General features: G+C 37.0%; 1 protein-coding gene across 3 annotated transcripts; it reads right to left on the bottom strand.

The window, feature by feature from the left end:
• Positions 1-962: 962 nt before the first annotated feature.
• On the bottom strand, positions 963-22,963 carry MIX23 (mitochondrial matrix import factor 23). Of its 3 annotated transcripts, XM_067738715.1 has the most exons (6): positions 22,827-22,962; positions 21,829-22,036; positions 13,060-13,185; positions 8,154-8,300; positions 3,414-3,473; positions 963-1,281 (listed from the first exon to the last, which is right to left on the bottom strand). In XM_067738715.1, exons 3-6 carry the CDS (start codon positions 13,168-13,170, stop codon positions 1,231-1,233), a joined length of 369 nt encoding a protein of 122 aa, XP_067594816.1. In that variant the 5' UTR covers positions 13,171-13,185; positions 21,829-22,036; positions 22,827-22,962; the 3' UTR covers positions 963-1,230. The 3 variants fall into 3 exon arrangements, with proteins under 3 accessions (XP_067594816.1, XP_067594815.1, XP_067594817.1); XM_067738714.1 differs by lacking the exon at positions 21,829-22,036 and having other exon boundaries at positions 22,827-22,963; XM_067738716.1 differs by lacking the exons at positions 21,829-22,036; positions 22,827-22,962 and adding an exon at positions 22,556-22,679.
• Positions 22,964-23,603: the final 640 nt, after the last annotated feature.

The following is a 23,603-nucleotide window of genomic DNA, read 5'->3' as shown; positions in this document are numbered from 1 at the left end:
AAATGTCCCACCCTAATCCCTCAGACTGTGAATATGAGACATTACATCTGTGATGTCACATTGCCCAGCAAAAGGGATTTGCAGGTATGATTAAAGTTGTAATCAGTTGACTCGAGGTAATAAAAAGGAAGATTATTATGGTAAAACTAATATAAACACACAAACCCTTTAAAAGCAGTCTGTCTATAGCAGAAAAGGAAGTCAGACTCCAAGAATGAGGATTCAATGCACTGTTGCTAGCTTGAAAAGGGAGGGGACCATGGTGTCAAGAAATATGGGTGGCTTTCAGGAGCTTAGAGTGGCCCATGACAGGCAGCAAGGAAACAGGGACTTCTCTTCTTACAACCGAAAGGATCTGAATGAGCCTGGAAGCAGATTCTTCCCCTGGAGACTCCAGACAAGAGCCCAGTCTGGGCCACAACTTGATTTCAGCCTGTGAGACCCCAGGCAGAGAACTCAGTCAAGGCTTCCTAGCCTTCTGACCTACAGAACTCTAAAATAATAAACAGGGGTGAATTTAAGCTGCTAAACTTGTTAAGCAGCAACAGAAAACGAATACAATCATCCTGTACTAGAATACCATTATGCAAGCCCTCCTCTACTTTTCCATTTTCTGAATTTGTTTTACTTTGCTTTCCTTTTCATGGTCCACGGAAACATTATCCAGGAAAATATTTCCACCCAACATTAGTTTTTGCATATGAAAATGAGCTAAGTTAAGGTACTAAGAGAATTTCTTTGGACAGTATCCAGCCTATATTACTGCCCTTTAACTTAAGAGCAATAAACCTAAAGAGATAAAACTATCAATGACCAAAAAGGTCTATGCTCATGCCAATAAATTTGTAAAATTCAAAAAGGTACAATATAAATCAAATCAGATATTGAAATTGTATTTAAATTCTCTTACAAGAACTTACTGCCTCAACTCGGAAAACAATCAAATAATTATGTACACTGAGTCAGAAAATTATTTTAATAGTTACAAAATATCTTTTTTTGTTTGTTTTTTTTTTGTTTTTTTTTTACAGAATCAGTATAAAATAGCAGTTGATTTCTCCATAATTATCAGAATTATTTATACTTGAGGTCTTGGGTAAGTGGGGCTGAAATCAACAAAAGGTCTTGGACTGTTGGCTCAGAAATCTTCCTGGGAAGCCCACCATGTTGATGTCTGTCATGCTTAACTCTTATGAGATGACCCGGTCCTTTTTTAAAAAAAGTATCTTTTTATTCATTCTTTGGAGGCTTGAAGTGAATTCGGCAGCGTTCATTAAACACCTAAGATATGTGAACAGAAACAAAGGTCACTGAGTCATCCTGTATAAATCAGGCCTGGAATTCAATTAAATTTGGCATGGGTCAGGTGGATATAACCTTTTCTTGTCCCAGGTCAACAGGTTTAGGAAACAGAGGTGTTTCCTCACTGGTTCAAACTGACTTACTAGGTGCTAAGAGCTAAGAAGGCCTTGATATTCATTTATATGATAATTTTAATATTTTAATAAAATTTAAATTATTCAAGGAAAAAATCATCACAAGCTAGCTTATTTGGTAAACTAACAAATATGCTAGTTCCATATTCTGGACATATTTTGGACAGTTAGACAAAAATATCTAAATTACCTTTAAGATAAAGCTTTTTAAAAATCCTTTTATAATGAAGATTTTATTTAGATATCTGTCATGCTTTTCTAAATGAGTGCCAGATCCTTCTTACATGGAGATATACTTGAAGGGAGTCCAGTCTTTTGCTAAACTGTATAAATTTATATAATGTTTTGTTCTATTTATCTTGCTTCCTAAAAACTAAACAAATAACATATCATAATGTTAAAAGAACATTCTATTATTACGTGTCATGTGGGATTATGTCAAATAACAATTTTGGTACATCCATTCAATGGGATATAAGCAAGCATAAAAAATAAGGAAGCTCTTCATGTTCTGATTTGAAAAGATCTCCAAGATATATTAAGGGAAAAAAACAAAGTGTAGACAATATACTTCCATTTGTCTGATAAAGGGGGAAAATGTGTGTGCTTTCAAGGAGCAAACACCTTATCACATAGGTGGAAAGGGCAGAAATAAGAAATCTTGGCAAAGAGGATAGGATAAAGAAATGTGATAAAGCAAAAGAAATCGATTTGTATTTCGCAGTTTATTCATGGCTCTGCAAGTTGGTACACTCCAGTTTTTTTTTTTTTGCAGTACGCGGGCCTCTCACTGTTGTGGCCTTTCCCGTTGTGGAGCACAGGCTCCGGATGCGCAGGCTCAGCGGCCATGGCTCACGGGCCCAGCCGCTCCGCGGCGTGTGGGATCTTCCCGGACTGGGGCACGAACCCGCATCCCCTGCATCGGCAGGTGGACTCTCAACCACTGAGCCACCGGGGAAGCCCAGTACACTCCAGTTTTTGGTTCAGTTAGCCTCCCTCTGGATCCAGCCCCATTCCATTGGTTAATTTCAAAGGGTAAAACAGAATCTTCAGTTCATTCTTTCAGATTTAATAGATTTTGCCCTTTGGAAATCTTTGAAGTTTTAGAGAGGACATGCAGACATACTTTTTCAGAAAACTAAAGCAGGAATTTTGTAATTTTTTAAAAAAGTTTTATTGGATTATAGTTGCTTTACAAAGTTGTGTTAATTTCTACTGTACAGCAAAGTGAATCAGCTGTACATATACATACATCCCCTCTTTTTTGGATTTCCTTCCCATTTAGGTCACCACAGAGCACTGAATAGAGTTCCCTGTGCTATACAGTATGTTCTCATTAGTTATCTATTTTATACATAGTATCAATAGTGTAGAATTTTGTGATTTTTACCTACATGTAAAGTCCTGGGATCCTGGTCCCCCAATCTAATTCCTAATTAGAACCACGTAGGTGGTAATAAGGAGCATGTGAATCTAGGAGCCATAAAAAGCCCTATTATCAAATACCAGTAAAACTACATACAAACAAAGTTTCACGATCAGATATGTTAGAAAACAAACAAATGTGAAGGATAATGATATGAAAATTTATGGAAAGTAACTGAGCTCAGAAAAGCTAACTTGAACAAATAACCTGGTTGAAGGTTCTAAGTTAACAACTAATAACTCTAAATATCAAATAGCCCATAATTAGTATTAGGAAACATACAGAATGTCTCCAATTCTGTTCCCATGACGATCATGCAATTCTACCATATGACTGTAAAGCTACTTTTTGTAAGATGGCTCTAACTTGGATTCTAACCACAACCTGCACCCGCCCCCCAAAAAAGTTAAAGCCTTCAATTGCTTGTAAATGAAGGATCTTTATTATTCTTAAGTGCCCAAGGCCCTCTTTGCCTCCCCCCTCCCTTGGTTTCCCTTTGCTAGTTCTGCTTCCCCTCCTAGTTCTCTCCAAGAACCAACATTATTTTATACCTTCCAGCTCCTGTCATTTACCACTTCTTCAACATTCAGTTCTGACTGCATCCATTTCAACTGCAAGAAAGGAAAACAAAAATGAAGTTACGAAAATTTAAATTAAAGAACTAAAACCAAACTCTATGTTTTCCTAACAAAACCAGCTGCTGCTCCTGCGTTCCATATTAATGGTAATACTTAGGCCAGATTTCAAAACCTTCTTTGACATAGCTGTTCTCCTCATATTTAATCAGTTGCTATATCTTATAAAGCCGTAGTTCTCAAGCTTTGCTGCATATTATTATCACCTTGAGAGCTTTTAAAAAAAAATCTCAAATGTCCAGGTAGTTCACAGAAGGAAAACAAATGGCCAATAAACCTATTTTTAAAATGTACCATTTTATTCATGTATAAAGAAATGTAAATTAAGCCATAATATGACAAAAAAAATTTTAATACAAGAAATCTGATGTCTGATAAAACCTAGTATTAGTGAGGGTATGGGGAAAGATACACTCACATATATTTTTAGTAGGAGTACAAATTGTTTCAACTTCTATGGAGAGCAATTTGGTAAGACTTACCAAAAATGTAAATTCACATGTCCTTTAACTCAATAACTCCAGTTCTAGTTATTGATCCTACCATATAGATTTGCAAAGATAGCACAGACGAACAAAAAAAAGGACAAGGAGGTGGCAACCTGATTTGAATAAAAGAAAAAAGAAACAGGAAGAAAAACAGAGAAGAAGAATATATAAAGCTCAAGTAATTGAGAAAGGGATGAGTTTTCCATACCTTAACCGTACAGCCAGAGGTGTGAGGCTAAAAATGCTAGTCTTTCTAACTTTCTTTTTAACTGCCAACCTAATCGCTCCATCAAAAACGCAGCCAATTCTATTGCCAGGTCCAGATGGCAGGCCCATCATACTCCTAGTCGCCTCTGGTCAGAGAGACCTGAAAGGAAAGAAGCTAACCAATTCCAGGAGGAGAACCTGAAAATATTCAGGAAAATTAGGAGAAAAAAAGCAGTACAGGTTGAGGCAGCCAAGAGGTTAAAAGCAGGATGATTTCTTCAGGCCAAAGTTAAGACCCAGGCCAGGAGATTTGGGAACAAAATGCCAGAGGGATTCTGGGAAACCATGAGTTAGGCACCCGGACCAAAAAACCTAACCATAAATTAGGAGTACAGCTCAGGCAGGAGGTTTGAGAAATATGCATATAACACTAATAAGACTGGATGTGGTACTGATCCAACGCTCCTTGTAAACTCCCTTCGTAGACTCAAAACTGCTGTCAGAGTATGGGCCAGTATATAGGATTGAAACCATGAACAAGGGGAAGGACTGCATTTCTAATGTGCTGTGGAGTAGTAACAAGCCTGAGGAAGCCCGCCTGCTTACAACACAGCAACCTTGGTTTCAGATTTTAATCAGTTATATCGACCCAGAAATCATTAAAGCTTCACTGCTCTGTCAGAGCCTGGACTTTCTGCCAAAGAAGTAACAACTTTAAAGAACAGTGTTACAACAGACCACTAAGACAGTATTCATAATTGCTCTCAAATATTTAAAGGGATGTTGTGTAGAAATGGGTTTAGACTTATCCAGAGGGAAGATTAAGGAACAGTAATTACATGCTACAAGGAGACAGATTTTCACACTAATTAAGAAAATCTCTGAACAATTACAACTGTCCAAAAAGAGAATGCACTGCCACATAAGACTGTATATCCCCCCAACCCCCTTAATACTGGTTAAACAAAAGATGGAAACCACTGGTTGGGGGGGATATTGTAAAGAGGATTAATATAACAAATATGGAGTCCCAGCGACTCAAAAAGGAAAGAAACTGCTACCTCATTATCAGTCAATATGCAAGCTCTTAACATATATTATACAATTTAATCCTCACCAAAAAAAGAAAATATAAGAAGTTACTAAGTATCAATTCCATTTTACAAACTGAAAATCAGAAGTTTCAGAACAATTAATTTACAAGGTTACAAAACCTCCAAATGGTAGATGGGATTATTTCTTTAGAGCTGTCTGCCTTTACAATCCATGTTTTTTCTATTCTTGAACACCGCAGATATTACAGCCAGCTTCCAATGTAATTTCAGTGCCAACAACAAAATGCTACCTTTGAGATGGTTGTTTTTTTTTTTTTAAATAAATTTATTTAATTTATTTATTTATTTTTGGCTGTGTTGGGTCTTCATTGACACGGGCTTAGTTGCTCCACGGCATGTGGGATCTTCCCGGACCAGGGCTCGAACCTGAGTTCCCTGCATTGGCAGGCAGATTCTTAACCCCTGCACCACCAGGTAAGTCCTGAGATGGTTGTTTTTGAGGCTCTGGGTCTTAAACAGGTAAACTTCGTCTCAAAGGCTACTAAGAGGTGACAGCAGGTATATAGTTCCAGCAAGGAATGTGCTTTTTCTGAGGTAAGGATTCAGGTAAAGAACTGGGAACTTTCAGATGGGCATCACTGTATGTAAATAAATTGTTCACTAAAGTAATCAGAATTTGACTCTTAGTCACAACTTAAGGTAAAAACACTGACTGAATTTAGAGTAAGATGAGATGGGTTATAAAGTCCCAGTTCTACCACGTACTAGCTTGTGACTCTGGGGATGTCAGTATCTCTAAGTCTGTTTCCATATATAGAAAATGAAGAGGTAGAGCTGGAACATCTCCAAGAGCTGTCTCTTTCTGATTCTATAATCTCCATAGCAAACTTGAAGAAGAAAGTCAAGTTTCCTTATTTGCTTAAATACTACTACTCATGGTTAACTTCTACTCTAGTCCTATGCAATATCACAGGCCAGAAAACTACCTTTCATAACTCACTGGCTGGTTTCTAAAACTCCTCCTTGCAGTGATTGTGCTGGGCTCTAAAGGCATATGGGCAGAACAGAGGGCAGACAAAATTGTGTGACACATCACTCACAAACACTCACACTGGTTTTTGAACTTTGCACTCTGCTAACAAGAGTCACTCTATTCTTTGTCTGACTTAATTTGCAAATAATCATTTTTCAGTTTCTGATTTAACAGCCCTGCCCTGCACTTTCCTTTGTCAATACTTCAAGAGCCTGTTAAAATACAAAATCCAAAAATACTAGATCTTAACCAGCTTTCTATAATTTATCTATAAGCCTTCATCAACATGGAGGGTAGGCTAAGATGACCATTATAGCCTAAGTTCACTGTCTGAAGAACCCACCACTGGCTGATGAATGAGCAGGTGTGGAACACAGGGCTGAAGCAGTTGTCATGAACAAAGAGAACAGCAAAGACAGTGGATGAATCCTGTATCCAGTGAAACACACTGCATCAATGGGATGACTAAGAAAGTGCACACCTGTGTGCAGCAAAAGAACAAAGGCTTGAGAGAGACAGCAAGATCCCTTTTTCAAAGTTTGGCTACATCTACTAAACAGAGCAAACTTCACAAATTGTTCAGTATGAAAACATGATTCCATCTCACACACCTTACATGTCAGTCACCTGACATGTAAGGATCAGTAAGTCACCTATTACACCATGTTAAAATAGAGACATGATTTTGATAATTATACAGTGGTCATGTAAGAAAAAGCCCTTGTTCTTAGGAAATAACCAACATATGTAGGGGTAAAGGAGTATAATGTGCCCAGCATATTTTCAAAATGGTAAAGGAAAAAAGATGTGTATGGGGGAGGGGAGGAAGACAGGGAAAGAGGGAGGGAAGGATGGAGGGGGAAAGAAGAGTAGAGAGAATGAACTGTAAAGCAGGTGGAGCAAAATGTAAATAGGTGAATATAGGTAAAGGGTATATGGGACTTCCTTGTACTGTTCATGCAACTTTTCTGTAAGTTTGAAATTGTATCAGAATAAAAAGTTACCCCTGAAGGCCCCCTCCCACCCCCACCCTCCTCAAAAGACAGCAATGCAGTCCACAAAATAAAATATGGCATACATTTCAACTGTTTTCTTGACGTGTCACGTTTAAGGGCTATAAAGAAATAGCTCTGCTTCATTAACTCTACTCTGAGGTCCACACCCCATCTACGTGACAGCTGACTTTGGGAAAATAAAGCTTGCTCTGACATAGAACTCAGTGGACACTTGGTGTTCTCCTAAAAGAGAAAATGGCAGGCATGGGAGATGAAGTGGAAACAAAGGAGAGTCTGAAAAGAGTCAAAGACCCATACCACCCTCTCCACAGCAAAGAAATAAATATAATGAGGCTCTGGTGGCCCTGGTTATATTTAAATAGTACTATATTTTTATGGCGGAAGGGGGTAATATCCTGAAGTTAAATATCTATATTACATTTCAGCAGATTTCTACAGCTGAAACCAGAGGTAAATATTTTCAAAATGTAAATATATTAAAAAAACGTTTCTTCTCAAGTCAAGCTTCAAAACATAGATACAGATGTGATTGCCCTAGATTTTTTGATGTGGTGTTGGTCTATATTAATCCTTGTATCTTTGTGGAATATGTAAAGGAATGGAAATAACATGATTACATGCTTCTTTTAGCTAAAACTTGCTACACTCCATACGTTCATGAAATGCACATTAATTTACCAATTAGTATTGAATGTAATAAAATAAAGTCCATTAAAAATGAAGTACTAATCTCCTGATCATTTGGTTTTAAGTAATAACCATCTCTTACTCTGAGTTTTTCATATTAAAAACTGGCTTTATTTTGAAGGCTAAGTTTGGAAACCTTGCCTCAGAAATGTAAACCCTGTTCAACTTACCTTTGTCTGTTCTTTTCTAAGTTGCTTTAATAATGTTAAATTGTCCAAATTCTTTTCTCTCTCTTCTCGGAGCTGTTTTACTACTGATGAGGTCTGAGCTATACAGTTTTTTATGACTCGGTCCCTACTGGCATGAGCCGCCATCAACTAAAAGAACAAAAGAAGGAAATGAGAAAAAAAAAATCACACCAATTTGTCACATTTCAGTGTTTTAAAAAAACTTTTTTAGGCTACAGAAATGTAATACTTTCTAAAACAGTTTTTAAAAACTGAATCTGTGGAAGAGAAGATTGTGCTGAATGAGCCCGCTCAAAGGCAGCAGCTGTGAGGGTGAAAGTGAAGAGGTTGGGCCGTCCTCTTCCTCACTAAGCTCCCAGGCCTTCCTGCTCCTCTTCCTGCACTCCTTGTGCTGCGCTTTGATTCATCTCAGTCTCCTCCCTACACTCCTTTCTCTCCCATTCTTGTACCTGTGTGTTCCTCTACCCTACACCCACCCTCACACACCTTCTGGGCCACTTCCTATTGCTGTTCTCTTTTTGTTCTTTCATTGTTTTTTTCAGCCTCATGTTGTCAACAGTGCCAAAAATTATAAAGTAAGTGATATAGAGAAGCTCTTAGTTACAATAAAGAAAAACAAAGAATGCTACATTTACCTATGTCAGACAGAACCCTTTTCAAGATTTTAAACTTTAAGTACTAACAAGGAAAAATTGTACATGAAGTGGAGGTCACCGATTCCATCAATTGTGTGTGCTGACAGAGAGTAAAGGATGCCCAACAGAGCAATTATCAGCCTTCATCTTAATGTAACAAATCCAATACAATAATTTGCATCTATTTTCTGCCTTGTTTCATTAATTATGATAGTCATGTTTCAATTCAAACATACTCCCATGATCATAGCCAAATTCTGAAGATACCCCAAAAACTTGGGGTGGAGGCAGAGCAAAATACTAAAATAATATGCAATCGTCATTATAATTAATGGTGCATAGTAACAGTAGTTCACCTCCAACTAAAATTTAAGTGTTGGCTTGCTCCATTTAATCACGTTATATCATTCCTTCTCCCCTCTGAAGGGGGAATATCCCAATGCTATGCTAGTGATGGCTGTATAGAAATAACCCATTATATATATTTTATATAAAATATGGGACTAACAACCATTCTATAAGCATTCCTCATAAGTTATTTGAAATACAGCTCTTAAATGGTCATATTGGGACCCCGTGGTTGAGAACTACTGGTCTAATACACGCCAGGAAAGAATAAACCTTTATATTTCTAGAGGGGAATACTAAAAGTGCATTAGTTAAAAGTTGTACCCATGTGAAGGGAGGGAATTTCATAACAGACGTTAATCCCACCTATAGTATATTTCTCTAATAAGCTAATTTTTTTCAGTGTAACATTTAGGGTTCACAAGGACAGCCTCAAGGCCCATATTTATTAGCTAATATGCTGCTTCTGTTACAGGCTTCAGTTTCTTCTTTTGGAAAATTATGGATTATGAGTAAATAATCACTAATATCCTTTCCACCTCTAAAATTTAGAGGCAACATGACTCAGTACATTGCTCAGATACCAGATGCTATTTAATTACTTTGATATTTTGTCTAACCCCCCAGCAATTAGTGAAACAGCATTAGTACTAACTAGGAGTCTATCACAATATTCTCATTTTTCTATCTGCATTTTAAAATCAATTTCAAATTTTGTACATTTTATTAAAACGTTCAGCATCTTTCTTTTGGTCTCTCTCCACACAGTTTCCTTCCTTGGCTGGGCTTTCCTCCATTATTCCCCTTGTTAGCTTGGCCCCTTACCTGTGGATACACTTCTAGATGCAGACTACCCTCCTACCCTCACCTGCTTACATTTCCTTCAGATTAGCCCCACTGTGAACCCACTCCTATGTGAACAGGAATTACTGGGCAAATCACCTTTTACTCAGTATTATCAATTATTGTGGTCTATTTTCATGACCATCCTTCAATAAAATTCAAAACTAACAGCATATGCAAGAGGAATATGCATGGACTTCTTTCTGTACATATATGTCAAAGAAATGAGGACGCTTGATAACTAGTAACAGATGGGGTGACATAAGCCTACTAGAGAAAAAATAACATGAACCCAGGCTTATTAGCTCATTAGTATCAGATGCTTGAGGATTTGGTCATAAGAGAATTATTTCTGATACCTAAAGTGCTTATAAAGGAACTGAGATAAAATTAAGAAACTCAGTAAAGTAAAACTTTGGTTAGAGGAGAAAAATCCTGAACTATAACCATATCATAACCATACTTCCTTTGATCTGGGGTAAGCAATTCTGAAATGAAGACGCTTGGGGTGGGGCAGGAGAATGATTCAAAACTAGTCTAAAGCGGGTATATCTAGCACTTCCCAGTTTTATTTTACCACAACTTTGAGAACTTCTTTTAGTCTGAAATTTTCACCTACTACCTTTTAATCATTATTTTAAAATAATGTTTTTTGCCTTTAAGGGAAACAGAATGTCATTTTCCTGATTATAGTTTTTTGGTGTTTTTCTTTCTAGAACAAAGGTTGATTCTAAATTTCCCAAACATCATTTTAGAATCCTAACAACGACCCTTAGTTTAACTATCATTAAAAGCAAAACACTTAAATATTGTGAATCAGTACGTTGTACACCTGAAACTTATATAATATTGTACATCAACTATACCTCAATTGCAAAAAAAGTTAGTAAGTTTTTGTCACGGCATTTTTTGTGTGTTTTAAATCTTCCTCCAGAACTTCTGACAAAAGGATGTAAGAAGCATATTTTTTAAACATAGTCCAAAAGTTCATTATATTAAAGAGATAGCTTTAAGAATTACTCTAAATCAATCATTATGACACTGGTAACAGTTCTGCATTTGTAAAGCACTGTTCCAAGTTCATAGACTCCTTAACTGTTCAGTATTGATTTTTACGTTTACCTTGAAACTGAATAATAAAGGAAAACTTCATATATTGAGGGAATATGCTCTAATAAGGGAATCTTACTGAAATTATTTCATTTTTACTAAGATTATACTTTTAAAATTTGGAATTTCTAAAATCAAAATTCTAAATTTCTAAATTCTAAAATAACTTTGCTTATCTTCTCCTATGAAGAAGTATTCTCCTATGAAGAAGTATTATCATTAGATAATTTGTATTATCTATAATAAGTATTATCATTAGAGTGCGCAAATATTCCTTCATCGACTATAAAAGGAAGGGTCAGGGACTAAGGACAGTCAGGGTGACCGTAAACAACTTGGACATGTCACAGAGTTCCACTTCTTAACTGAGACAATATCTAACGGAACTCAGTGGTACTTGTTAGCATGGGTACTCTATTGCAGGCTCGACCCCTGGAACAGAGCTACTTGATAAATAATCCTTTACATACATTCATGTTGCTGGATCCCTCTAGAATACAGATGAAGAAAAACCCAAACACATAGACAAGAATATCTAAAACAGAAAGGTTCCAAATTTAGCATGCCAGTTTATCCTGGTTCAACAAAGGAATAAGAAATAATAACAACAATAAGAGAAGCAGCAAGCATTTATATGTAAAACATTTAGTACAGTAAGCACTTTATATTAACTCATTTAATCCTCTAACAATTGACCGGATACTTTTCTGATACTATTTTACAAATAAGGAAACTGACTCAGAGGTTATTTCAAGGTCACCCAGCTAGGAAGTAGCAGAGGTGAGATTTAATCTAGATCTGGAATCCATGTTGTTAATCGCTATACTATAAACCTCTAGGTTAATAAAAAGATTCTAAATGGAAACAATTGAATAGATTATAGAGATTATATATATATGGGTAGTGAGGTGGATCACTAAAGCCATTACAAACTTCTACCAATAGTTCTTTAGACAGAGCTACCCAAAGAAACTAAGTGAACTGTCAAACAACCTCATAATAAATTAGGCCTTGGACCCATGCTCTCTACTCCCAATACTGAAGTCTACTCCTTAAAGCCCCCATCCCTACAATTTTATGAAGCCACAAGAATTACCTGACCACTCAACAAAGTAACATACTTTCACATAAAAGCAGAAAAAAAATCAGCAGTTAATGCTTTGAATTTAAGTGATATGAATAAGTTTATCCAAAACTGATTTTTTTTTCATTATTGAGAAATTGACTTTAGATTTTAAGTAATACAGTAATCTTCTGGTAGAGCCTAAAAAAGCAAATGCCATATATCAGCTTCCAAATTAATGAAAAAAATATAAGTAAGCTATAAAAAATGCTCAGCTACATCATTATTTCCTTTCACTTTTAGAAATTAAAAAAGAGAAATAAAGAGGATCTTTAAGAGGCAATGAAAAAATATATACTTGAGAAATCAAAGCCTCAGAAAAGGACAATTTATCTGTGGCTTTTCCTTCTCTCCTGCCAAATGCTTCTTTTCCCTTTCCTGATGAGTCAGGGAAGATAGAAGATATATTGATAAAAAGTGTGAAGGGTTTTAATTCTTCCTTAAATCAGGTGTCTAGCTTCTTAAGATTGATTCATTCAAAGACCCTGCTCTTGTTTCACTGTTTTATTGTACTTGACTGTTTCACTTTCTCCTTCATTCCTTGAAGCATAAGCTTTCCTTAAGTTAAAGGCTGCTCAGGAGGGGGTCAAAAAAAGGCTGCTTTCATTCCTTAGAACTGTCTCTTCCCAGACTTGTACTTAAGATCACACATTTTCTTTAGTTTGTAGAAACCAGATCAAAACTTATATATACCCTCAGGTGTGGGCAAGAAAACATGAAGATTCCATTCTTGTATCCACAGTTTAATTATGTCAATTGTTTTCTTATTTTGCCTACAGAGAAAGGCATAAAGGAAGCACAAAAGAAAAGACTCAAAAGATACACTTACAGACTCATAAAGTTGTTTACAGGTTTGGCTGGCATCAATTTTCCCTGCAAAGGAAGCTGTTGGAACCGTAGTGTTTAATTCATGTACTATTCTGTCATCAATCGTCCTCATCACCTTGAGTAATTCCTATATATATTTAAAATAAAAGAATAGTAACTTGAATGGAAAGTTAAGTGGTTAAAAAAAGACCATTTAAGCAAAACTAAATAAATAAATACAGCTCTTGGATATGTTACAACCCTGTGAATTAGGAGTGGGGAAACCACACTATATATAGTGCAACCACAGAAAAATCTTTTTTACAAGAATGAGAGGTAGGTTATGTAATAGTAATTCTAACAATTGGCACAACTCTTTCCTTGGTCCCACTGTGATCATCTTAAGTGTAAAGATGGTTTCATTCATTTGTAAACTCCATGTTCCGGCACGGTGCTTAGCAAACACTGTGTTCTTTCCATCTCCAGCATACAGCCAATAAAGGATTCTACTGAATTTGATTACCCCAACTTGTCCAAAACAACCCAGCATCATTGCTTGCTCTGTTCCCTCTTTGTCTATCATTCTAAAATGTGGTGCTAGACAGAAATTTTCTAGAAAGATACACAAGAAACTATCAGCAGTGATTAACGTGCAGACGTTAATCTATATCCTTTCAAGCTTTTTTTCCTTTCAGGCTTTTTCTTAGTTTTTTACTACGATTGTGTATTATTTTTGTAACAAAAATAAAGTATACTGCTAGAAAAGAAATCAAATCTCTTTGTGGCTTTCTTGTTCATAGAACAAGTAGTTTTACCTTTTCTCAGTTACCCAAGTTCACATTTCCCAAGGATCTCTCTCCTCTAAAAGAGGCTCCAACTCTCAAAACCCAATCAAAATAAAAATAATACCAAAAGGGCAGGGATCTTAGAAAGACCCTGATGAGTATACCAACACAGCATAGTCCCTTCTCCCCACATTTTGATTAGGGTACTTCTTTTCACTTGTCACTAGACAAAGGCTGGGCATCAGCTACCTTCTGTCTGCAGATGATATAAACTCTAGAAAAGGTTTCTAGTAGTATACCCCTTTCTTTCTCTTTTAATCCACCCTTACCTCACCCTGGCCCCACAAAACAAAACAAAACACAATCACAGAAAAATCATTAAGAAAACAGAAGTGTATAATACTAGGACTATACTTAATGAAAACATCCAGGAAGTTAACATTTAATATTAATGTGTATTAAAAGCATCTTTGCTTGATCCTCTACTTCGTTCAACATATGAACCTATTTCTTTGCCAAACTTAAATCCATCACTGAAATCAGCTTCTTCATTCCTTTCATCCATTTTTTTTTGGTCATATTAAAAATGACAGATTTTGGGCTTCCCTGGTGGTGCAGTGGTTGAGAGTCCGCCTGCCGATGCAGGGGACACCGGTTCGTGCCCTGGTCCGGGAAGATCCCACATGCCACGGAGCGGCTGGGCCCGTGAGCCATGGCCGCTGAGCCTGCGCGTCCGGAGCCTGTGCTCCGCAACGGGAGAGGCCACAGCAGTGAGAGGCCCGCGTACCGCAAAAAAAAAAAAAAAAAAAAAAAGACAGATTTTAATCTGAAAATTGGCAGGAGTGTGATTTGCATACATTATTTAATCACATGATTGTGAATTAGTTATAGTTACCGTTCTTTTTTATTGAATTATAGTTGATTTACAATATTATATTAATTTCAAACATACAATGTAATGATTCAGTATTTTTATAGATTATACTAAATTTAAAGTTATTAAAAAAATATTGGCTATATTCCCTATGCTGTATCATCCATTTGTTAAAATAAACTTTTATTATGATTAAAGTATTACACAATCATTTTGGAAAATTTAGGAAAAAATTTAAAGAAAATAGAATCATCCATATTTTTAAATTAATTTTTATTGGAGTATGGTTGCTTTACAATGTTGTGTTCAGTTTTTTCTATACATATCTGCAAATATTTTTATCAAATTGAGGTACTGTATAACATTTAAAAGTTTTTACTTTATGGAATTATGAGCATTCTGCCCTTGTTACCTTGAAGACATTTTTAATAGGTGCATAAATATTCTGTTCTGTAGAGGTATCACAACTTATTTGACCATTTCCCTCATAATTAACAGCTAGGCGTTTCCAATTATAATAACCATTTAGGCCATTCAGTCTGTCTGCAGCCTAGATTCTATTCCTACCAGGCTATTAATCTTTAATTAGTAATTTAATGCCCTTTTCTAGAACCCAATCTAGAAGCAAAACAGCTTGTAGAAGGCTCATAATTTAGACTAATAAAAACAGACAAACATCAGATCTAAAACCAACTTCACTATCTTATCCCCTCTTCTTGTATCTTTCTATTTTTGTCAATAGTATCAAGATTCTCTGTAAACTGGAATTCTTAGGGGATAATCTTAACATATTCACTAAGCAACCACAATTTTAAATAATGTTTTATGTACAGTAGAGAATATATAATGTCAGTAAGTGGCAAATTTCAAACAAACAGCGGCAGTACTATTTAGAGTCAAAAAATAGGTAAGTAGCAAACAGGGACCTTCCTTGCCAACTTTACCTCCTACAACTTGCCTATTAAAACAAAACCAAAAAAAAACCTTTAAAATCCCTCTCGTCTTTCCCTCTCTCTAAATCGAACTGATCCTGAGGCCAAGGTTTACATTATACCTTTTAGATAAAGCTTTCCTTGACTGAGAGTCCTCAGCAATCTTTCTTCTTTAAACATATGCAGCAATTAGAGAGACCACAGAGTTGATTCATTAACTCACTCTTCATTCAAAAAATACTTACTAATGTCTAATGGTTAGGCACCATTCTAAACACCAGGGTTATAATGGTGAATAAAATAGAAAAGGCCCTTGCTCTTATGGAGCAAAATTCTCAGAGGGGGAGAGAGACAATAAACAAGTACCCCAATAAATGAGATAATTTCAGTACTGAAAAGTACTACAAAAAAGAAAACTGGTAATGGGATGAAGAATGACTAGGTGGGGCTGAGGGGCTAATACTTTAGATAGGGAGATCAAGGAAGGCCTCTCCAGGACATAACATTTGAGCTGAGATCTGAGTGATATAAATAAGCCAACTAAAAGGACATCTGGGGGAACAAGTCAAAAATTAAGAGGCAAGAACAAACTTGGGGATGTTTGAAGAACTAAAGGCGGCAAGTGGGCTGGAAGTGAATAAGGGAAAGAGTGGTATTAGGTGAGATCAGAGTTGAGGAGAAAATAAAGGACAGTAGAGACAACAGAAACAATTAAGGGTTTTTTCCTAAAGGAAACAGGGTTTTAGGCAAGGGAATGATATAACGATTAATTTTTTAAAAGGTAACTTCGACTGCTATGTGGAGAATGGAAACAGGGTGATCATTCAGCAGACTACTCTGGTGGTCTAGGCAAGAGACAAAGAGGTAGCAGTGGAATCAGGGAGAAGAAGTTGGATTCAGGATATATTTTGAAGAGAGAGCTGATAGGACTTGCTGATGAATTGGTGTTGGGGGATAAGAAAAGAAAACAGAATGACGCTTAGGATTGAGACCTGAGCAACCGAATGGATGGTAGAGTCATTAATTAATGGTGGGGAGAGACTGGGAGAGGAAAAGATTTGGAAGGAGTGGGAAGATCAAGATCCTATTCTGACTCAGAGGATATTTTACATTTAGGATTATTGTTAATTGTTTGCGACACTGGTATTGTTTAAAATTGTAATCTTTTAGAAATAAAGACTGAAATATTTACAGAACAAAAGATCTACCTGGGATGTGCTTCAAAATAATCTGGTTAGGATGGGGAAAATGGTAGTATATAAATGAAACAAGAGTGGCCATGAACTGATTGTTGGAACTGAAAGATGAGTACACAGGGATTCATGGTACTCTCTCTCCTTTTGTAAAATTTGAAATTTTGCATAATAAAAAGTTTTTTTAAAAAATTCTGTTGTGGACATGTGAAGTTTGAGATGCCTGTTAGATATGAGTAAAAAAGTTAAGCAGAAAGTTGAATATACCACTCTGACACTGAACTGGGCTGAATTTATATTAACAAATTTTATTTATTTATGCATGCATGCATGCGGGATCTTAGTTCCCTGACCAGGGATTGAACCTGGACCCTCAGCAGTGAGAGCTTGGAGTCCTAACAACTGGACTGCCAGGGAATTCCCCAAATTAATGTTTTTAAAGCCATGAAACAAGAAGAGATCACTGAGGGAGACTGTAGGGAATAAAGGGGGTTAATGATCAAGAAGGAACTCTAGCATCTAAAACTACAGGAGAAAGACTGAGATGTCACAGAAGTCAGAAGAAGAAAGGTTTCAAGAAGGAAACGGTCAACTGTGTTGAATGTTACTAGGAAGTCAATAAAGATGTGGACAGAAATTAACTTTTTAGATTTAGCAGGATGGAAACTATGGGTGATTTCACAAGAGTCATTTAAATAGAGTGTTTAATGGACTGAAAAGTTAATGTGGCTTAAGTACAGAGAATAAGAGAAAGCATGGTGTAAAATGAGGTCCACCATTACAGATCATGTTATAGGATTTTAGTCTTTTTCCTGAAAGCAATAGGGAACCAATGAAGTGTTTAAATACAGTGGAGTTACATGATCTGATTTGTATTCTGAAATGATTGCCTAAGTTAAAGAATTAAAGTGTGGAAAATGGATTAGAGAGAAACAAGAGTAGATGCAAAGAGGTTAGTTAGAAGACTGATGCAGGTGAAAGGTTTTATCATTTCCTAGAGTTTTGATTTACTTTGAACTTTAACTAGTTTTGAATCTGATCATTAGCAATACAGCCAATTTTCCCTCCAATAAAACAATTTGGACATACTGTTAAGTTCCTTACAGCAATGGGAATTTACTGGCATTAACTAGGTAATAAATCAAACAATTTCAGTCTTACAAATGTGAATTTTCAAATATATGTGTTCTCTGTGTGCTAAAGAATCATCAATATATGATCTAGAGCTTGGCTTTTAATATGAAAGTCACCAGCTATCTATATAACCTCTATCTAATCTAACCTCTAAATAAAATGAGGTTATTTTAATCAAAATTGTTCAATTGCACGAGCTACATTTCAAGTGCTCAAGAGCCACATACTGCTAGTGGCTACCATATTGGACAGCACAAGTTTCCACCATCACAGAAAGCTCTACTGGACAGTGTTGAATTCAAGATAATATAATGACAAACTGATAGTGCACTTGTTCAGGAATTGCTGAGAACTGTAAGCTACTTTTAACTATCACAGAAAAGATACTAGGAAAGCTAAAGATAAGGGGGGAAAAGGGGTAAGGCTCAGGAAGGAATTTCTTTCAAAATTGCAAAAGGAGAAGGAAAAGAACTATAAACTACCTCACTAGGCACAAATTTCTTTACAGTACAAAAGGTGCCAGAGCTCTTAAGGCAACTCCAAGGGGGTCTAGAGAAAAGCTTGGGTACCCTCACAGACTGAGAGCAGATGAAGGTTAATACAGGCACATAAGTGCTGCCATTAAACTATACGTATCATTCATAAGGAATTACTAACTACCTACCTGATACTTTGTTCCAATGGCATACCCTCTCTCTCACAAATTCACCAAGAAAATATAAAGAAGACACCCCTGAGCAGATAGCATACAACAAACTGCAACACAAGTCCACAGAGATAATACAGAAATATACACAGTTCAGTGGCTCTCTGAAGACTACATCTTTGTATAGGAGCTGGAACCCTAATCAGCTTCTAAGTGTCAAAGAACAGCAGAAGATAACTCTCCAAACTTTGTAGTGCCTCCAGCTTCTCCTTTCTTTCTCCTCAAAACAACAAGAAATTCTGATATATCATGAATTTTTAACTTTAGGCTAACCCTTTTAAGTTATTCAGGCACTTACCTTGGAATTGCATTTTATGTATTACCTTTAACTGTGGGGTGAAAATCTCACCCTCTTGGAAGGCAATTTCAGTACTGAAGGACTGACCATATCTAGCAGCAGGGAGGGGTGGAGAAAATTTTCTACTGCCCCTGCAATTATACTATATTCCTAAGGTTACTCCTTAGATAAATTCTTTTTATTATTTTGGGAAGCTTTTAGAGTACACGGGGGGTGGTAAAAGGTCTATTACTTGACAGTAAAATTAAAATGTACTCCACAGAATGATCTGAAATTTCTTAACCTTTCTTCTCCTCACTCTCTGCCTGAAGGTACCCAGAAGTAGATCCCATTCAATGGTTCTCTTTCTGGCTCCTCAAACTCCATTTTCATAACAATGCTCACACTGTGCTTCCCCCAAGTCAAAAATACAGACTTGCCTACAACTGCCAGAGTCCTGTGCGGTCCTCTGCACTCCCAGGCAAGGGAACAGGGAGCAGCTAGGTATGCTGCAAAAGATACCATCACTGATGCTAGAAAATAGTCTATTTAGTCTGTACCTAATTACCAAACAACTCAGAATCAATTGTGTGTAAATAAATAAATATTCTTACCAGAAATACCAAGACTTAAACATTCTAGGAATACTTAGTTGATTTTGCTCAGGTGATATATGAACTGGGTCTCAGATAGAGTCAGGAAGAAGGGATTTCAGGGTGTTAAGTGGAAAAAAGCACACAGAAATGACAAAACATCATGTGTTCAGGGAAAAGTAGGCCTATGTGGCTGGACAGCAGAGTTCAAATGTACATTGGAAGTGGCAGGGGTTGGGGAGAGAGAAGTATGTATGAATACGGGCAGTGGTGAGAGTTAACTAAGCAGAGGCACTTTGGGATTGGATTTTAAAAGGACTTGTATGTCATGTTAAGTAGTTTAGACTTAGTCGTATAATCCTGAAATTAGATGCATGGTTCAGATCCTAAAATTTAGAAGATAACGGTATGAAGCCATAGCATTTTGAAAGGGAGATATATTAGAGAAAGGAATGACTGAAGATAAGAGCTACAGCAAAGCTAATTGCAAAAATGATAGGGCGCTAACAAAGACTGTGGGTGTGGTAATAAATCTTCCTAAAACATTTTTGATCAATTCACCCCCTCTGCTCACTGACTCCCTAACCTCACACTTGGCATTCAAGGCCTTTCATAACCTGGTTCCAATCTTTTGTGTAATCCCAATGTGCTCCTGTGCAAATTCTGAATTCCAGCAATTTGCTACTTCCCCCCCCAATATATAAAACTTTCTGCCTATATACTATTCCTTCTACCTAGAATTCCCCTGGTTCTGTCTACCTCTGGTACAACTCAATTCCCATCTATTGACTTAATTCTCTCTGAACTGTTACAGCATTGTGTTCATATTCTAAATATCCTCTACACGTTTTATATCTCTGCTTGAGTTCCTTGTTTGATATCCTGCCCACTCAGTCTCTCCAAGTGCCTGATACCTAGCAGGTTTCTGTTATGGACTGAACAGTGTCCCCCCTCGGCCCCCCTCCTGCCCCCAATTTCGTATGTTGAAGCCCTAACACCCAGTGTGACTGTTTTTGGAGACAGGGCCTTTAGGGAGGTAATTAAGGTTAAATGAGGTCATAAGGGTGGGACACTAATCCCATAGAACTGATGTCATTGTAAGAGGAAGAGACACCAGAGATCTCTCTCCCTCTGTGTGCACACAGAGGTCATATGAGGATACAGTGATGAGGTAGCAACTTACTTTGAAATGCATCAAAAATTAAAAATAAAAAGTGGATTGACGGATAGATTGAGGGATGGTATGTGATTTAGTAAATATAGTGAATCACTGTAGAATCTACACAGTGGGTACATGAGTATTCATTGTAAAATTCTTTGAACTTTCTACAGTGTTTCAACATCTTCATAATAAAATTCTGGGGAAAAAGTAACTAAATCTTTATAATAAAAAGTACACAATTTTCTGTTTCTCTTCCACAGTATTCAGTGCAGTGCTTTTCACATATAAGGTACCTACATACAAAATGTAACGGTTTCACAGCTCTAAAAAACATAAACTTTGATTAATAATTTGTGAGTGTGCCAGTTAACTACAGTTTATAATTTTACAAAATTCATTTAAATGAAAATGTTATACTAAAATTTTATTTTCAGATATATTTTTTTTTTACATTTGTATGCCTCTGAAGCAGTAAGGGCAAATGTTCTTATACTCATTCACAATGAGGTTAAATGATATGCCAAGGCCAGCTCTGGAAAACCTGATCTTCTGACTTTTAACCCAGGGTATTCTCCATTATAAACCACACATTTGGAAAAGTCCTAGAGAAACAATCTAAAAACTTCTCCAGGTTTCACTAATGAGATTCATTTTATGACTTTTTAATTTACATTATCTCTGTGAATAAAATGGTTCTGCAAGACAGTTTAGCTTTTGCCCACTTACAACATCTCATCTGAACTTCCAAAAGAAAATGAAAGTGTTCTTTAAGCACTGTTGAATGTTTCAACAACTCAAAGAGATCTTTTGAAATTTGATTTTAGAGATTTAAATAATTATAGAGATGGAAGGCATTTTAAATGTTATTTAACATAATCTTATTTTACAGATTCAAAAGTTAATTATGGAAGGGGTCAGGTGATTAGCTCAAGGTTCCAAAGCTGTTAATGGCAGAAGTAGTACTAGAACCCAGAACAACCAACTCCCTAACCAGGGTTCTTTCAGATAAACTTTAAGGCTATCATAGCTCAATTATCTGAGCTCATTAACCCAAGTTAAATCACAGGACTAACGTGACAAGACCAAGGCCACAAATGGGCTGGTTAACCTTAGAATCCAACAGTCTTTTTTCTACCTTATTTAAGATTTTTACAAATATTTGTATTTGTTAGGCACTTTGATCACATTTGAAGTCTGCTGCTGTTGTGCTGATCTAATCTGCGCAGCTGAAGTGGTGAAAAGGGTGTATATAATGCTGGAAAGACTCCACAGAAACTTCTTTGACCAAATGATGTTTGTCAAATAATTCAATCTGTTGAGATTATCTTCAAGAATATCACTCCCTAAAAACGGATGCAAGCACACAGCTTACTACAGAGGTCAGTGATACGTGAAATGATTTTTCATTATCTTTAGTTAAAAATACATTTTTCATTATTTTTAAATTCCACACTCTTATCAAGACAGCAGCACTTATGCTTACACTGGAACAGATAACTTTCATTGCAACTTCGTCAAAATCCAGACCCCCTGTTCTTTAATTCGTGGGTTAATAATCAGCCCTAGACCTCTGGTGTTTGAATATATAAAAGACATAACCTTTTTCTTAAATGTTACATTTTCTCTAATGGTTGGGAAGGCAGAGAACCAGCGCAGGTACTAGGATTAATCGACCCTTCAAACCTCCAAACGTTCTGACCCATCAAAATAGTGAAACTCGTACAATTTTTTTGTTTTATCAAGTAAATAAGCTTTCCTTCACTTTCTTCTCTCCTATAAATACTCAGCTTTAAACAGGAGGGGAATGACAGAGACTAAGAACTGAGTTCAGAGAATGGCTAAATGGTTGTTGCAATCCTTACCCACCCGGCCGGACTCGGCTTTGCCACCGAGGAACCACTGGAGTTTCTGGGTGCAGTTACTCAAGGCCTGGGAGAGCCATGACCCCAAGGCAGCAGCCTCGCTCCCTAAGGCCAAGCCCGCGCCCCTATGACCTCCAATGTCTCGAAAAAGGAGTTTTGAAATATCCGCTTTTGCCACAACTGGTCCGCACTCCCTCCCAGGCCAGAATAGGGAACAGGGTCCGGGGACAAAAGGAAGGTCACGCCTGCCGCGTGAGGAAAACCCCGTCACCTGGAACTCGGCGAACTCCTCACAGTTCACACCGCCACTGGGCGCCGCCATATTGGACACACACGAGGCCCCCGCCGCGAGCCAATCATCGCGAAGCAAAGGTGTCCGCGGCACCGCCTAACAAAAAATATTGAGAGGAATCTCAGCAAGAAAGCTGAGCTCAAGGTTTGTCTTTTCCCCTTAGCCTCGCCCACATGTAAACCCGTAATGCTGCTATCCTTCTTTTCACTCCTGGGCTTTTAACATGTCCTCCTGGAACTGGCCCAGGTACATAGATCGAAGAATGTCAGAACTTGAAGGGATCGTTTTACTCCAATCCCATTTACTTAACAAAAGGGGAAACAGTTTCCTGGTCGCACCAACAAGGTGGTTCGAGAAGGAACTCTCAAGTAGAAGTGAGGTTTTTCTTAACCCTCCCGTCCCGACCCTTGATCAGAGGGGCTTTTGTTCTTTAAGAATTTGCGCCCACCAAGAAATGTCAAGAAAAGACATTGATGGCAGTGGGGGTTAAGGGTTGAATAAGGTGTTTAGGTGTGGAAATAATAAAATGTTTAGTTTTATAAAAATAGGCAAATAGAAAACAACATAGGAAGCATACATGTGAATTTCTCAGGTAGCCTGAGAGATACTCCCTAAAGCCAACCAAGAGATGAAGGCCACTGGTCACTAAGAACCCAATTACGCAGTTTTGAAAAAGGCATGTACACATTCATTGAAAATACTGAAAAAAGTGTACTGAAATACTGATTTATCTAGGCAGTGTGATTTCGGGGTCTA

This window comes from Pseudorca crassidens, chromosome 5, assembly GCF_039906515.1.
Source record: "Pseudorca crassidens isolate mPseCra1 chromosome 5, mPseCra1.hap1, whole genome shotgun sequence".
Taxonomy (NCBI): Eukaryota; Metazoa; Chordata; class Mammalia; order Artiodactyla; family Delphinidae; genus Pseudorca; species Pseudorca crassidens.
Note: the sequence above shows the minus strand (reverse complement) of the source record. Positions and strands in the feature narration are given on the sequence as shown.